The sequence below is a fragment of the Sceloporus occidentalis genome, unplaced genomic scaffold (assembly GCF_023333645.1).
Source record: "Sceloporus occidentalis isolate IW3139 unplaced genomic scaffold, rSceOcc1.0.p SCAF_78, whole genome shotgun sequence".
Classification (NCBI taxonomy): Eukaryota; Metazoa; Chordata; class Lepidosauria; order Squamata; family Phrynosomatidae; genus Sceloporus; species Sceloporus occidentalis.
Window position 1 is genome coordinate 2,709,189 of NW_028317058.1, and position 17,193 is coordinate 2,726,381.

At 37.4% G+C, this 17,193-nt stretch overlaps 1 protein-coding gene across 1 annotated transcript in view; it reads right to left on the bottom strand.

The window, feature by feature from the left end:
* Positions 1-577: 577 nt before the first annotated feature.
* The window catches only part of LOC149285519 (importin-11-like), a 176,951-nt gene continuing 160,335 nt past the window's right edge, over positions 578-17,193 (bottom strand). The window contains exon 29 of the mRNA XM_089495279.1: positions 578-742. Coding sequence (XP_089351405.1) covers positions 578-742 — 165 coding nt within the window. The remainder of the gene's footprint in view (positions 743-17,193) is intronic.

Sequence of the window (17,193 nt, forward strand, 5' to 3'; positions counted from 1 at the left end):
ATTGTCTTAAATTTCCATGAAAGTTTCCCATTTTGCAATGCGAATGTCTGTTATGTGGCAAAATAAACACTGCACATGCAAAACTGGTGCATCATAGAAGTGAGATGTAGAAGAAAGAAAAAAAGAAAAAGAAAAGATATTACTGCCTCCAGAAATGGCATTATACATCACTGTAAAAGTGTAAACGAATAAAATTTTTGTTCAGGCAGGCAATAACCTAATTCTATATTCACAAAAAACATATAAACATCATAAAGGATAAAAACATGTTTAATCTAATGTTGCATATTGCTCAATAATTGAGTCAACAAAATATTTTCCTTTATAAAAATGTTAATATCTAAGTGTGCATAGAGTTCTAGCCAGAATACACACTTACTGTCCGTCGACAATGCTATACCTGAAATGTGTGAAATTAATGATTTCCATGTATAAAATTATACTGTTTGGACAAACTTTTTTGGATACTTCTTTGTTTTTGTGTTTTTACCCTAAAACAAATGGAAGAAATAATTTTGCAAAATTTTATTTTGTCAATTACTTTTGCAACTGTTTTTGTCTGGTAACAACTCCTTATTCAGATACGCTGTAAAAACTCTTGTAGCTGTTTTGCTATTTCAGTATCGACAGTTTCCATTAGAGATCGGAATCCTTCTTCTCCCATTAGTTCTTGCTGTGCTTTCAGTTTTTCATAGGCAAATTGTTGAAGAGAAACTGTATGAACCGGGTCCCTCAAAGCAAGCTAGGGATGCAGAAAAAAAAGACATATTAGAATACAGCAACCTCGAATCATTAATATATATATATTTTTTAAACTTTCAATTCTCTTTATCGAAAAACAAGTAATAAACACAGATGTAAAGTGCAAGTGTGACAGCGTAACATCGGTATAGCAATACAGCAGCACTGAGGTGCAATCAGGCGTAACGCAGAGTTACAGGGTCAACACATATCATGATACAATCCAAAAGTACCCAAAAGCACAGGAATATGTAGGTGAGCTTGATAAAGCACATTTACATTAATGTGAAAACATAACACCCGATGTACAAAGCAACTCCGAGCGTCAGATACATTAGTTGCCAAAAGTACCTGCATGGGCAGAGAAATGACAAACTAAACCGTGAAGAAAAAGAAAAAATAAAAAAAAAATAAAAAAAAAAAAAAAAGGGGGAAGGAATACAAAAAACTAAGAGAAACTAAGAGAAAAAAGAAACATACTCAAGAAATTGCCCTAAGTACACCACCTGAGGAGTCAAAACACACATGAGGTACAAGAGACACACCCAGAAGAAGATACATAGTACCATAGCGTAGCGGAAAGAGCAGGAAGTAACGAGGACGAAGATGTTGTGACCATCCTCAACTGACTCCCACATGGCCCGTACAGCATAAGTCAAGGAGGCGACTGGAGGACACAATCCCACCATAGGTGAATATACGTCCCGTCCCCTGAACCACAACGCCACAATGATGAGACTTGGGGGAGATAGTGATGTAAGTCGAAAGGCACCCTGTACCACCTGGAGAGGAGCTTATAAGCGTTCTCCTGGATTTTGCTCGTCATAGCCCCTTTGTGTGTGAGTTGCAACGTGTGACCAGTCTGCAGTCTAAAAGTGTCTATTTAAATCCCTTTCCCATAAACTCATGAAGAACGGTATAGAAGAGCTGTGCACATCTAATAAAAGAGCGTAGATAGCAGAGAGAAGATGTGATGGTTCTCCACCAGCCACACACAAACTTTCAAAATTCAGTTAATCTCTGGATAACTAGGAAGAAGGTAACAATGTTGCCAGAAAATGTTTAAGCTGGTGATACACAAAAATTGTGGGAAACGGGGGAGGGGGGTCCCGGCCCGAAAGTTCCGCAAGCGATCGAATGGCATCTCCTTTTAGAACATGATACACTCGAAGGTGTCGGACGTGGTTAGGAGTAAGATAACTATATCAAAATGGACTTCAATATGATTTTAACATAAAATTAGGGCTGAGGTGGTCTTTAGGAACGGCTACTGTGTGATGTGCTAATAACCTTACTGTGTTATCTAGGAAACATTATTTAAGCTAGATAAGACCTTCCTAGTGACATATTGTGGCATTTCTGCCATCCTGTTGCTGCTAATAAGTCATCTTTATCTACAGTATCTCATACCTACAACACTGCTGCAGAGCTGCTTATTTTTATATTCATTTGAACTGTTGAAGTCCCACTAATTATCAGAAGCTCACATTTTTTTTTATAATTATATATATTTGTTTTGTCTTCATTATGCTGCTGTTACTGTTAATGTATTTTGTTAGGCGATAACTCCCCTCCTATTACTTAGATCTCAGAAAACAGAAAAAACTGTATATTTCTCAAAATGGTAATCAATAACAAAAATACAAACAGATACATGGACTGATAACTCAGACAAATCTCAAAAGCGAAGCGCCATTGTCCTGCCTAGTATAAATTTAATGTGATATCTCTTGCCATAGAACACAGTAGCATGGATGGCATGTATGAAGCAAACATACTATTGCATAACCACTACTCTAAGCGCAACATTAAAGATGGCAGATTATATTTGCATGCAGTTGTTTTCACATCACTGGGTACAGTTATGACAGTTAAGATACTCAAGCATTCAATATAACAATAAGACAAACTTCTTTGGTGGACTTCCGTTTAAAAGACATACAGAAAGCCATACATTGTGCTTGCAGAACAAAAACCCTCTTCAAAATAGAACAGGGAGAACTAGGATGAATTACCTCTCAAGATCAAGTTCAATCCAAGTTATATGATGTTTTGTTATATTCATGCCAACACAATTCATATAGTCAGCTATAATCAGAAATACACTGAATCTGAGAAATTCTTATAACTCAAGATATTTTAATAGCGTCACAGCATAAAATATTGGATACATTAAAAAGAGCGTATTTGTACATTGTAGCTTTTTGACTAATACTGTATTTATTTCTTCTTTGATGCTTCATTCAAGAGCGGAAGATCAAAAACAACAGTCTGTGATGCAAAACTGCACACTTGAGAGGTGATGACTACAAAGCTTTGAAGTCAAAGGCATCACACATAGTAAGCATGGTGTGGTGTGCTTCTGTCCACGTACTGTAGCAAGAGTAAACACTGCAAAAAATGTATTTACTACGTATTGTCCAGGGCATATCAGAGGGTCTTAAAGAATTAAAAAAAAAACAAATCTGCTTTGTGCAGATGATAAATATATATTGTTTGTGGGCCTGTAAGAGAAGGACATTGATAAATGGTAGATAAGAACTAGGGCTGCAACTAACGATTATTTTAATAATCGATTAGTTGGCCGATTATTTTTTCGATTAATCGGATAAAAAAATTCAATTTTTTTTCAATTTAAAATAATGTAATAAAAAACGTACAATTTACACTTTCATCTCTTTATCACAATGGCCTCTCTCTATTCACCTTCTTATTTTACTGACATAATAAAAGCTACAAGAACCCAAACACAGTGCTTCTCAAACTAAGTTTTAATACAAAGTTATTAGTAAATATTAATTCATATGTTAACTATTTTTCATATTTAATAAAAACTATGAGAAAAAAAGCCTTGTTTAAATTTCTTTTTATTTACCAAACTGCCCCCGGTTATGCACATCTGACCCCCAGCTTGCCACTCTGCCCCCATATACGCCTTATACCTCTTATATGCCAGTGATATGCAACGGAGCCCCCTGATATACCATTTACCCCCAGATATGTTTTATGCCCCCCTGATATGCCTAATATCAATATGCCTTATACCCCCTATATGCCACTGAGCCCCCTGATATACCTTTTACCCCAGATATGTTTTATGCCCCCCTGATATGCCTAATATCGATATGCCTTATACCCCCTATGCGCCCTGAAATTCATAATACCCCCCACACACCACTATAACTCACCCATACACCACTCTGGCTCCTCCCCCTCCCATACACCACTCTGGCTCCTCCCCCTCCCATACACCACTCTGGCTCCTCCCCCTCCCATACACCACTCTGGCTCCTCCCCATCCCATACTCCACTCTGGCTCCTCCCCATCCCATACTCCACTCTGGCTCCTCCCCCTCCCATACACCACTCTGGCTCCTCCCCCCTCCCATACACCACTACCTCCTCCCCCTCCCATACTCCACTCTGGCTCCTCCCCCTCCCATACATCACTTTGCCCCCTCCCATACATCACTTTGCCCCCTCCCATACTCCACTCTGCCTCCTCCCCCCTCCCATACACCACTCTGGCTCCTCCCCATCCCATACTCCACTCTGGCTCCTCCCCCTCCCATACACCACTCTGGCTCCTCCCCCCTCCCATACACCACTACCTCCTCCCCCTCCCATACTCCACTCTGGCTCCTCCCCCTCCCATACATCACTTTGCCCCCTCCCATACTCCACTCTGCCTCCTCCCCCCTCCCATACTCCACTCTGCCTCCTGTCAGCAACGGAGGCTCACAAGACACCAGGGAGCCGGGTAGACAGGCAGAGTGCTGTATGGGAGGGGGAGGAGCCAGAGTGGTGTATGGGAGGGTGGCTCCCATACACCCCTCTGACTCCTCCCCCTCCCATACACCGCTCTGCCTCTCTACCCGGCACCGTTACTGACAGGAACTTTCACTGCAGCTTCATAGAAGCCTCAGCGTAAGTGAAGGTGAGTAACGGAGGCTGTCTGTGCGATGCAGACCCCCACCGGCTGACAGAGAGGATGATCCTCTGTCAGCCGGTGGGGGTCTGCACGATGCGCACAGCCAGCCTCCATTACTGCCCTTCACTTACGCTGAGGCTGCAGTGAAAGTTCCTGTCAGTAACGGAGCCGGGTAGAGAGGCAGAGTGATGTATGGGAGGGGGGGGAGTCAGAGGGGTGTATGGGAGGGGGAGAGAGACGGAAGTGAGAGACCGGCCGACAGTGAGGGGAATCCAGGTCCCCTGCAGCGTTGCGGGGGATCTGGATTCTAGTGTTATAATCCGATCTCTGTTTGAGGTCGGATTATAATTTTTATAATCGATAAAAATCGATTCGATTAATCGATAAAGAAAATCGTTGACAACGATTTTCATTATCTATTATTATCGATTTTATCGATTAGTTGTTTCAGCCCTAATAAGAACCATTCAGCTCAACTAGTGTGCCCATTTTCCTGATGTGAAACTCTGTTCTTCTTTTGTACCTGTATGTCTTAATATGTGTTTATGTTATAGTCTATTTTGTATATTGTCAATCTTAATGTTTTCTTTTTTTTAAATAGAAAAACAGATAGAAAAATGTTAAAGGGGTAATTGCAAGAGGCCATGTGACTGTAAGAAGTTGAAAAGCTTAATGTTCAATTGTAATATTAAATTACTGTCTCATGACAATTAGTAAATTATAGTATAATCAGAAGTTCAGCATCTGAGATCAACATTTAGCATTTGCAATATTATTATGCTGTATTTCACTAATACTAAATGGTAAATGTCAACATCCCTCTCGCAATATCAGGTATATCCTTTCCCCTATAAATGTTCTACGGGTTTATGAACAGGCATAAGTTAATAGAAAGTCTTGCTCTTAGAAAAAAAAACCTGCAATTATAATGAATATATTCATCTGTACAATACAGTTAGAGCCCAGTTTCATGTTTATTAGGAAACTAATATTAATCTGTAGGACAGGAACACAGAATTTTTGCCAAACTCGTTTGCAATAAATGTTTAACTGTATGTGTAACATTTAAAACAGGGTCCATTTACTGTTAACAAACAGAAGGCTTCTTTTTTTTGTTTGTGTTTTTAACCTTTTAGTTTTTTTATTTTAATTGTCAGACACAAATATACAAAAAGTGTGATCTACATACAAAGTAAAGTAGAATCGAGAGCAAGGTTAGTGGAACAGTATGTGAGGAGATGCATTTAGTCATATGGAAACCCAATAAAAATGTTCTCCCATAAAGGATGCTGACCATCCAACAGTTGAAGGCAATACTAAGCAGTATATTAACTATAATCAATTAAATTTTTTTTAAAGAAAGGTTTGTTCTTGTTGACATACAGTAGAGGGTGCAGACAACTTAGAATGAAAATGTTAATTTAAGTTGTAGGCTTTTAATTGCTTTTTTAGTTGGATTATGTATTTTGGGGGTCATTACACCTGATACCGAATACTGAATTCATATAAGAAAATCACCTTTTGTTTTGCATTAGGTAACATGAAAAATGTGTCCAAAATGAGGAACCACCTTCATACCTCTCTTCTCTCCCATTTTGCAAAATATGAAAAAATATGATAGCACGGAAGAATAATCATAAAATCCTATAAATGGGAGGTTAAGATTCTACCCCTTAATACACACAAAATCTGTGTTTCGGATACATACTCTATATAATGTATTAATAAATCTGTTAAAAAACAACTTAAGAGTGAATAATAATAATAGTAAAATGTTTCCACTGAACACAAAAAGTGATGAATACTTCATTAGGGCCCAGAATAATTTTATTACTGAGCACTTTCTTCAATATCATAATATTTTTAAAAGTAAAAAAATGTTTTGTGTTGAGGCAGGGCCGGCCCAAGGCAAAATGCCGCCCCCCCCGTATCTACCCTTCCTCTCCCTCCGTCCCTGCCACCCCCCCCATTATCTACACTTCCTCTCCCTCCGTCCCTCCTTCCTCACCCCCCCATTATCTACCCTAGACTCGCCGCAGAGGAGAGAGAGAGGGGAGCCGAGCGGGTACTGACAGCTTGGTAAGCGAAAACCACTCGGCGCCCCTTTCTCTCTAGGGCCGCCCTTTAAAAGTGCCGCCTGGAGCGGTTGCCCCACTCGGCTCCATTGTCGGGCCGGCCCTTTGTTGGGGATAGCTTAACCTTTTTACAGCCATATGTAAGATTGCATCACATCATTTTTTTATGATGACAGGCGTATCTTAACCTCAAGACTGAATTGTTAATATCAAGGCAATCACATATTCTATATTACTCCCCAGTGCAGACTTAAATCTTGAGGAAATTCCCATTGATATCACTGAAATTACATACTGTGTCAAGAAATCACTTCCATGGCACATGCAGTGTGGCTAACTATTACTGCAGTCAGAAGGCTTCTCTAATCATCAGGATAATGGGAACAAAAACAGATGGTCATTATTTTTAAATAAAAATATAAACAGTTTAAAGATATGCATTAGTGTATAGCTATCTGGAAGAATGGAAATATGCAATTTATAATGTTCTACAACATATATTAAATACATTAAATGCTCAAAAAGGAAGACAGAAAAATACATACTGTAGAGAGGTAAAAACAAGAAAAGCATTCAGAAGAGGTTGGAGGTGAAAGTAGGGAGACATTGAGAGAAAGCGTAAAAGTGAAAAAAAAAACAATTAAACTGAAATGAAAATTCGTAGCTCTCTGCTTCGGTTTTGATTCTTTTTTTGGTTGTCCCTCCTCGCTTTCGGGCCTTTGCGCGATTTAACAAAATAGGCAAATTTCGTTAAAATTAGAATTTGTAGGAATCCAAATGCAAGTCTAAGAGAAAACTTGGGGATTAACATACAGCTGGTAGATCACAAGTCAGGTATATATTTTGGAGAGTGGAAGTGGCCTCATCAGGGGTAGAATATTTATATGTATATATATATATATATATATATATATATATATATATCCTGTACCCGTTCTCACAAGAGAGAATAGTGGATTTTCTAATGTAAATGTTTTTAAAACTGACAGAAATTACACTTTTATTTGACTTAACTTTTCCTACCTTGCTGCCTTGCATATTGAAGGAAACATCCTGCTCGGCCAATTCCGCTAATATTCAGCTAGCATACATGTGATTAGCTGTTAAGTTTAATTGGGCCATCAGTCTCAGTTTCAAACTTGTTTGCATCAAGCAAAGTGCATAGGTGGCCATGCAAAATGGACCCCAAGAGCCACTTTAATTAGATATATAGTATGGAGTTACAATGAAGTGGAAAGCATCCCTCATGGGTATGAAAACGCTCCTTTTTTTCTGACTCATTCTATTACATCTCCGATAAAGCTTCTAAAGTGCCATCCAAAAAACACCAATCACTTAGAAGTCCTTCAAATTAAAATAATGATATACTTGTTGAACCATCATCAGAGGACAAAATGTAATGAAAATTAGCAATCGCTTAATAAAAATCATGTTTTAGTCAACAGTAATTCTTCAAAAGCCTGTCAAACGCAAGAAGTCATGGCTTGTGTCAAACAGGCATCCCACAGAAAATGCAAGGACGCATTAGCATTCAGTTCACAGAGTCCAAACTCTTGGTGCTTGTCAGCAATTTCATTAGATCCAGTATCTGTAGGCCAAGTATGACCTTCAGCACAAAAACCACATATGTTTAATTAATAAAACTTGCAGACGATGTATCTATTTATTAATGAACTAATTACATGTTAATAAAGTCACAATTATGACAAAGCTTTCAGAAGGAAAAAAATGGTTTTTGGACACCAGGTTTTTTCTCTTTTTCAAAACATACGTGTGTGTAAATGTATCAGTATACAAAAATAAAAAACTGATTATTTTTCAAACTTATAACACCAATTTGTTTGTACAGATATCTCAACTGCTAATCAACAATGATGGGAGCTTAGAGTTTAATTATAGAACCATAATTATAACTACGACAACTCATTTTTTTTTTCTTCTTTCCTTAAGAAATACGCAGTTTAATTAATCATACAAAAATGAGTCTGCCTGTCAGCCATCTATAAAGCCATCCATGCATATCTGTAGAGCGATGGACAAGATTACTAAACGCTTTAAAATTGAAGCAAGCCCACTCCCATCTAGAACTTGGTGTAAATCATCAATATTTGTCAAGTTTACTTTCGTTACATTTTTTTTACTGAGCTTGGGGAAACACTGGATTGGTGCTGCATAGAAATAAGAAATATTCGGCCTAGCTCATCTACCCTTTATTACTGCTGTAAAGTATTAAGCTTTAATTGGTCCTTACGCTTATCTCAAGCCATATACCTACCCCATGAGACACAAGGGGCAAATATAGGTGGAGGTTTCCTAGGAGCCACTACGGATTGGCTTCTTTCTCAGACATTGCAGATATGGCAGAAAGGTTAGTATACTGAAGAAAGCACCATAATTATATACCACCAATAAAAAAACCACCATCTGGATTCCAAACAGAGAGACGCTCCTTATGAAGCAGCTGAATGTATTTAAATTGCCATTCAGCTAAATCCTCAAATTTGTTTAGTATGATTAAAACATGAATTTCTTTAATTTAAGTAGTTCTGGAATGAGAACAACACAAGAGCAAATTACTGTATTGATTTTCCAAATGCAGTATTTGCGACTGCCATATGTTCTACATGATTGGCTACATTGACTAAATATTTGGGTAAGAACTTTATTTGGAGATTTCTAAGCTTACTGTCGATGGCACATCATATTAAGCAATGTTATGAATTTTATATGAGATGACTGCCAACTTATTAATAGTCTGTCAACTCTCCAAGAAACAATAAGAAATAACCATGGTTTTGTCAGTATAGTTCAGTCAACCTTAACTACCATTAATAATTCATTTCCTGAGGTAATTTTTCAAAATTTCAATTACTCGTAAAACTTAATATTCCAGGAAAAGGGGGATGACTAATCCTTAAGTATTTGGAAAGAAATAAGATCAATTAATATAATTTTCCTTTTTTTTAAGGAACTTGGCAGGTAGGTTGTTCCAAACATTTTGAAGAACTAACCACAATTGTTCTGTGGATCTAGGTGGCATCAGTTGCTGCTTTTGCTTCATGTAACCACAAACAGACTCGATGATGTTGAGCAGCTACTGCCCTTTTTCCGGCACCCCATCATCTGTGTTTTTGTAAATAGCTCAGTCGCGTGGTTTTGTTTCCATGTCCGAGCTATAGCTTTTTGGCCACAAGTCTTTCTTGAAGATCACTTCTGACCAGATTTATCTGGACAATAGATGGCTGTACCGGGGTCCCACTGTTTCTGCCAATGCTGAGCTGACCGCACTACTGGACATCTTCTGATTGCAAATGGAAGCATGATGTGCCTTTCATGATGCGTCTTTCATGTGCCATCCAAGTTTCATTGGCTGTCCGCTGTGTCTATGGTCCTCAATATTGCCTATTTCTTTGTGCTTCTCCAAAAGAGCTTGGGGAAAAAATCTGGAAACCCATTTCTGTCTTGCTGAGAGAGCTTGCTCGTACAGTAAACCTACCTTGTGTCTTGTTGCTGTTCTTGCTATAATGTATGACTTTGACATTAAACTGTCTTCAGCAACTTCACCTTGTTAGTGAGTTTGGTTGTTCGTCACTCAGTTTTATTCCGCTACACAACTGTTTCTGCTTAAGTCAATGTATGAGTTTCAACCTACACATTAAACTGATAGGTATATGATTAAACAATTATACCAAACTATATGCCTACGAAATCCTTGACTTGTGCAAGTGTATCTAAAACAATTGAAGCTGTTTTGAAGCCAAAGGGTGGTCCCACCAAATGATTTTAGATCTTTCTCCTGTTCACTCATTTCGCATTTTATTAAAGAATAAAAATAAACTATTAACACGTCTATTTTTAACGCATTCTTACTTTATAGCATTTTTTCACACCTGACAAACTTTTGCAAAGTACAGTAAACATTACATATAAAAAAAACTGATTGCGACAGAGATATACACCTAAAAGGAAGGTAAATGGCAGGACAAAAAAAAAAAACATTCTGAAATAAAGGGCAGAGTCTAAGATGTAAAGATTAGTAGACAGTTGGAATAGCCGTAGAGCTATTTTAAATATAAGGTGTTTTGTATTTGCTTTTACGAAAATAATTTTGTGCAATAAATATTTTTTTTTCTCACCAGAAGAGGAACAGGTGCTATAATGTGACCACTTTGCCATAAATCATCTCATTTTTTTAATTGCATAAAATGAGTTCTGGAAAATGATAAATTGAAAAATGATGAATTACTTAGGGGAACAGTGCATTGATCTATGAGGAAGCTGAGAGCTATTAATAGGAATTTGAACATTTTTCTTGGCTATTAAAAAGTAACCCTGAACACAGCGGGGAGTGGAAGTCCTTTTTCTATTGTGAGATCTGCAATAAGAGAATTAAAACTCATTTTACCATTCCCATGGAGTCCACAGATGACATCTCAAAACCCAATGCAAAAAAAAAAAAAAAAAAAAAAAGACACCTGCAAACGTTTTCAACTGTGCAATGGGGAAATCATTTAGACGATGAATAAATAATATTCTATTTACAAGGACTAATTTTTCTAAATAGTTGAAACCACCGCAATTTGAGATGTATTACCGTAGAGTTTTGGGAAACCAAAGTGCACACCATAAATTTTAAGCGCTGATAAGAGGGAATCAGCAAGACAGAAAAGAATAACCTCCTAATAACTCAAGATACATTTGAAAATACGGTTTTGAAAGCATTATGACAATAACTATAAGTGTGCTGATAGATCGTTATGTCTACAGCATAAGGCAAATCGCTTAGACAACATGCTGATATAATACGTGTAATTCAAACTCAAAGGAGGTGAAGGTTTTGGTATATTTCTAGAGAGGATACTGCATTATACAGATTTTGGTGGGGTCCTCTGTTGGATCGTGTGTCTGGATACCCATTTTGGACCCTTTTTCCACGTGCGTCTAGGGTGACCACATTTTATTTCTGTCATTCAGGGACACACTATGAAGTGGATGAGATTATATGATTATACACACCATATATGTACACTGATTCACATATACTATTATTTATTAATTATTAGGAAGCCTTGGGAACAATGTTGATTTCAGATTTAATAATATACTTATAATATACATACAATCATTACAGACATGAGCAGATTCAGAGTATTAACCCCTCTATTACCAGACATTACACACAATCACAGTCACATACACACAATCAAACACACATATCTGGTGCTGGCTGCAGCTTACATAGAGTTGGTGTGAAGGAGGGACTATCAGGAGAGGCTTCTGAACTCAGGAAATCAGGAGAGTTGAGAGTCTCTCCTGATTGGCTGAGACTTCCTTCACTCAGAAACCTCCATGTGGTCACCCTATGTGCGTTCTGAAACATTTCGAGACTTCTTTATTGTTCAGACCTTTGGATTCCATTACAGAATACTTAACTGCAAATAGGTGGCTGGGAAAACAATTAAGCCTGTGGTGGGCCCCTCCAATTAAACCAACACTATAAAATAAAGCAATTTTTTTGTGGTAAACCCTAGCATTAAAATCCAAGCAGTTTGCTGATCTTTTTGTAGAAATAACTGAAATAGAGTAAGTGGTGTCACATACATATTTTTGGATGTACCATGCTAAACATTATTCATTGTCTGTGACACGCAAAGTACAGAAGAGGGGAAAAATCCCTTTTATCTGGGCAGTTTATTTCATGCCTCATTAGTCCTTAAAGAGATTTTGTCACTTTCTGCAACTACTTTGGTCCAGCACCTACTTCATCACCATTCTTTTTTGGCTACTTCATTTTATCTTCATTACATATAATCCACAAGGTCATAAACCATGCTGGGCCCTATAAATCAGACATCAGGGAACTTAACGATATTTATCAGTGTGGTGATAACTGTTCATATCATGCATTACTGTTTAGAAATGAAAGCAGGGTAGGTTATGGAGACCAAGAGAGTTGAATGCCACTAAACACTTAAATGAAATAATCCTATTTAAATACCCAAACCGCATTGCCAGTATGGTCGTGGAAACATGTGTTTATCTTAAAAATACTCTGGATTTTGCACATAAATCGATAAGATTAATATATAAAAGGTCTATAAAACTTGGCGGGAAAGTAAGTTTTGGTGCAGTTTTTTTCTATACGCTGTCTTGCTGTTCAGTATGATGGGAAACCAGAATTGCCTTAATCTCCAGTGTCATTATGCAATCTGGTATTGTTTCACAATTTACCCAAAAATACTATAATATATGGTTAAGTGAGTTAACCTGCCAACACCACACACTTTTCCAAAGTAAATTAGTAAACACATGAAAAGAACATACAGAGGGCAAAACATTTTGCATGTTGGCCTGTTAGAAAAGAAAAAACAAAAAAAAACCAATACACAACTGAATCTGAATAAATCAATCAGCCATCATTTACAGAGAGCACATGGGGTCAGATGTAGAATCAGGAAATTAGGTGTTTGCTGGAAAAAAAAAATCCATGCATTATATGTTTTAAAAACATAATTTACTGCTTTTGTGGGTGAGTTTATTATAAATATCCTTTGAAATATGAAACAATAAATACGATTTGTGAATTTGTAAAGTGAAGCTAAATCATATTACCCTCTATAGATTTACTCACTATCCTTATCCCTCAACTATTTGTCTTGTAGAAGATGTGTTCCATCAAAAGCATCACCTACATAGCAATGAGCATGCGCGGAACAGTCATTGCGAGCTAGCTCCAGTGTTGGCTCATACAAGAGTCCCAGAAGGGTCTGACAAGACCCGCCATGCTGATGTCAATGAGTGGGCTTTCTTATCTACTGAATTACATCTATGTTCTAGTTTGGAACCACTTTGAGGAAAAAATAAAACATTTTGGGCCCATTCATTTAAAGAGGGTTTAATAAGGGTAATAAAGGCATTACAAAACAATGCTTGTTGTGATTAATAAATTATAAAAGTGAATAATAGAGAATAAAATGCCACAATACACCAAAAGTATACTGTATGAGGATAACTGACCAAAGCAATACCATGGATGCTGTCCAGTTAGATTTCATTGAAAAGGCTTGACACCTTGGAACATAAGAAGCTCAGGGGAAATAGTTTGTACTTGTATTGCAAAGTGGTTGAGCTACTGGGAATAGAGAGTTGTTCTGAATCACATTTTCAGAGTTTCTGTTACAGTTAAATGCGGAGGTATAAATACTGGTCCACAACTAATTTGCTTTAGAACCGCTCTGGAGCGGAGAAAGAAAGCAAATTGTGCATGTGTTCGAAATACAATTCTAGTTGTAGTTTGCTGCCTTTACGCCCTTGTAGGCTAATCTTCATAGGTGAGCCCTATTAAAAAACAGAAGTGAGTAACAAACATTTAATATGAAGGGGCCCCAGTATTGACTACTCCTTTTGTATTCTCGTTTTAGTTTGTTTACCGCTACCATTAATACAAGGAATATTATGCATTTCAGTAAAGATTAACTTGTTTGATAGTTGGTGTATGGTTAGGATTTGGTGAGATACATGTGGTTATGAAAGTAATTTTACTAGCAAATACATACACTATATGGACAAAAGTATTGGCACACCTGACCATTACTGCAACAGGGACTGTTATGACATCGCATTCTCATCCAGCCATGTCATTAAGGACATTTGCTTTGTAGAAAATGGTTTTCCCCAAACTGTTCCCACAAAGTTAGAAGCATAGCATTGTCCAAAAGTTCTAGGTATGCCGAAGGGGACACACCTAGACATTTTGACAGATAGGTAGCTCAAAAGAGCAGGGTTCTCTTCTCCTTCTGTAAGAATATTACGTCATAACTTGTGTTGTCATTTTTTTAATCTTAATATTAGTGTTATTGTAATAGCGCCACAGAATGTGCTTGTTCGTTATTACCAGAATACAATGTAATGTAGTAGGTCATTCACATTTATTGTTTTGTTTCTACCTGTATATCTTTAAGATACATCTGCAGAAAAAGTAACAGAAGACACTGAAATAGAATTTACATTTGCAGATTTTACTTTAACCAAATCAGTTTATCAAAACTATTACTTTGACCTTTTGTTTTTCTGCCAGTTTTAATTGTTTTGGAGAAAATTAGTTCAAACATAAGGGGATATTTTACCACTGGGAAGATGAGGTCTGTGGCAAAAGATGGCAAAACATTTCGGCTTTCTGTCCTGAAATTAGTTTCCTACTCCCTCCCTAATTAAACTAACTTAATAGGGAGGAATTATCATTATACATCTATAGGGCGGGTTTTTAATAAATGTATATTTCTTATTTTAATGCACAAACTTACATGGAGGGATTTGGGACAGTGGCAGATACAATGTAGTACCACGTTTAAGGATACTGGAAACGTACAGGTTGAATTTCATGTAAATTTTAAGCAGGAACTTCATAGTAGTTTGTGCAATTACATCATTTTGAGTTGATTTTGCGCAACATATTGCCCAGTAAAATCAAACAACTAGAAATAACACCAACAATGCAAGAGGCATAAACTTTTCTATTAGGCAATATACTCATGGTGTTGGCTGGCACCATTTAATAGAATAGTCGTGTTAACAGAACAAGTCAAAGATGATCAAAAACAAAAACATAAAAGTCTATGCATACACAGCAAAAAAATGTAATTTACAGAACAGCATTAAAGTATAAGATAGAACTTCCCTGCATCATATGTAAATCCCGCATGAGGCTTCGCTTCATTAGGTGGGACCAGTCAAATGATCGAGCACACAAACGTGCCAATGCGTCATTATTAAACTATTTACAGTGCGTATTATGAGTTATCTGGCATAAGCTATTTATTTCTATGGGAACTGATAACAGTATAAAGGATAATGGCTCTCTCTTAATGCTGGAAAAAAAATGTGTCCTGATATTTTCCTTTATGGAAGAAACAGTTATCACACCAATGCTTCCGGAAATGTCAACAAGGGTAATAGAAGATATGAAAAACGAGTGGTATCAGAAGGCAGCTTTACATTACCAATTTTCACTTTGTTACTTCGAGAAGTTTTATCCTTAAAACAGCCTGCTCAAAATGGCTCAAGTGTTTGTTTCTAGAAACCTTTACTGTGTAAAAAAAAAACATTTAAAAAAAAAAAACCTGAAAATTCAAAGCATTAGACAATTATCCATCAAAGGAGCAAAGTCGATGAGCGTGCACAAAGGGAATATGGTATTTGTTAGCAATACTTGCAAGAAAGTATATTTTAAGTATATGTAAGGCAATCATTTACTAAAGACAAAGCCAAGGACCAAAAAAGGTCTGTTCTTACAGCAATCAGTCTTGAATGGATATTAATACTGGTCTCTGCAAGCGCAAATCCACAAGAGAGAACGGAAGAGAGCTGGGGAGACCAGGGCTCAAACCTCTCATTCCCTCCAAAGAGGCCACATGGGGCGTAGAGGTGCCAGGTCCAGGCTTATAATTCAGCTGCACCTGGCTACTTGTCATTCCTTACAGTAAGTAGTCCTTTGGGGATTAGCCCAAGTGTTTCAGTTACTACTCAGTGCCACTGATACAGAGCCACACATTCTGAACTGAATAATGCAACCATTTGCTTTTTCAAAGTTGGTGAGTAGCTACAAGTCACTATGATGTGCCAGTTAACAGTCTGAATCATCTATTAGAACAATTAGAACGTAATTAGACACCTGACGGTGTAGCAGTTACATTAACAGTGTAAGTGCCAACAGGTTATGAAACAGACTGAAAGGGTTAATGCTTTGGTTAGGGTTTCAGTTACTTATTACACAAGTACGCAGGCTGGGATCTGGAGCGCCAGTATCACGCGTGGTAACTAGAAATGGAGAGTTTATTACATTCAATCCACAATGAGTCACCGTGCGTCTAAAGCTTCCGGTGCCTTTTGAGATGTTGCCATTTAATGACTGCAGTCATCAGTGATCTCATATGTATGCGCTGTGCCTATATCCATGCATTTCATTCTGTATGTTTGGTTTATTCCTCGGATATCTCAAATGTGTCACGCTCACGGCTCCATTTACACAGACGAGTCAACTCGCTGCCAAAACTAATCAATATAGAAACTGACAGATCTTGTTGGCTAATTCCAAGGACACAGCCCTGAAAGATTATATTATAAATAAGCTGCCATTCACAGAGAATCGTGCATTGAATGGAAGAAGCTTTGTTGTCAAATCACAGAGCTGTAACCTGCACCACAATATCATCATCCAGTTATTTTTTGTGATGATGTCAAGACGCCACATGCAACAATGTTTTCCCCCTTATGCTTCCGGATCTATATATTTTTAAGAGCATAAGTAAAAATCACAGCCGTAGAGTTCATTATGTTCCAGCGAGATACTCAAGATACATTTTTTATATTTTTGTAATGTACTCTTTCACTGAATCAGGAACTTCCATTAAAGGGACACTTCAGTCTCTCAGACATGATCCTCAACAA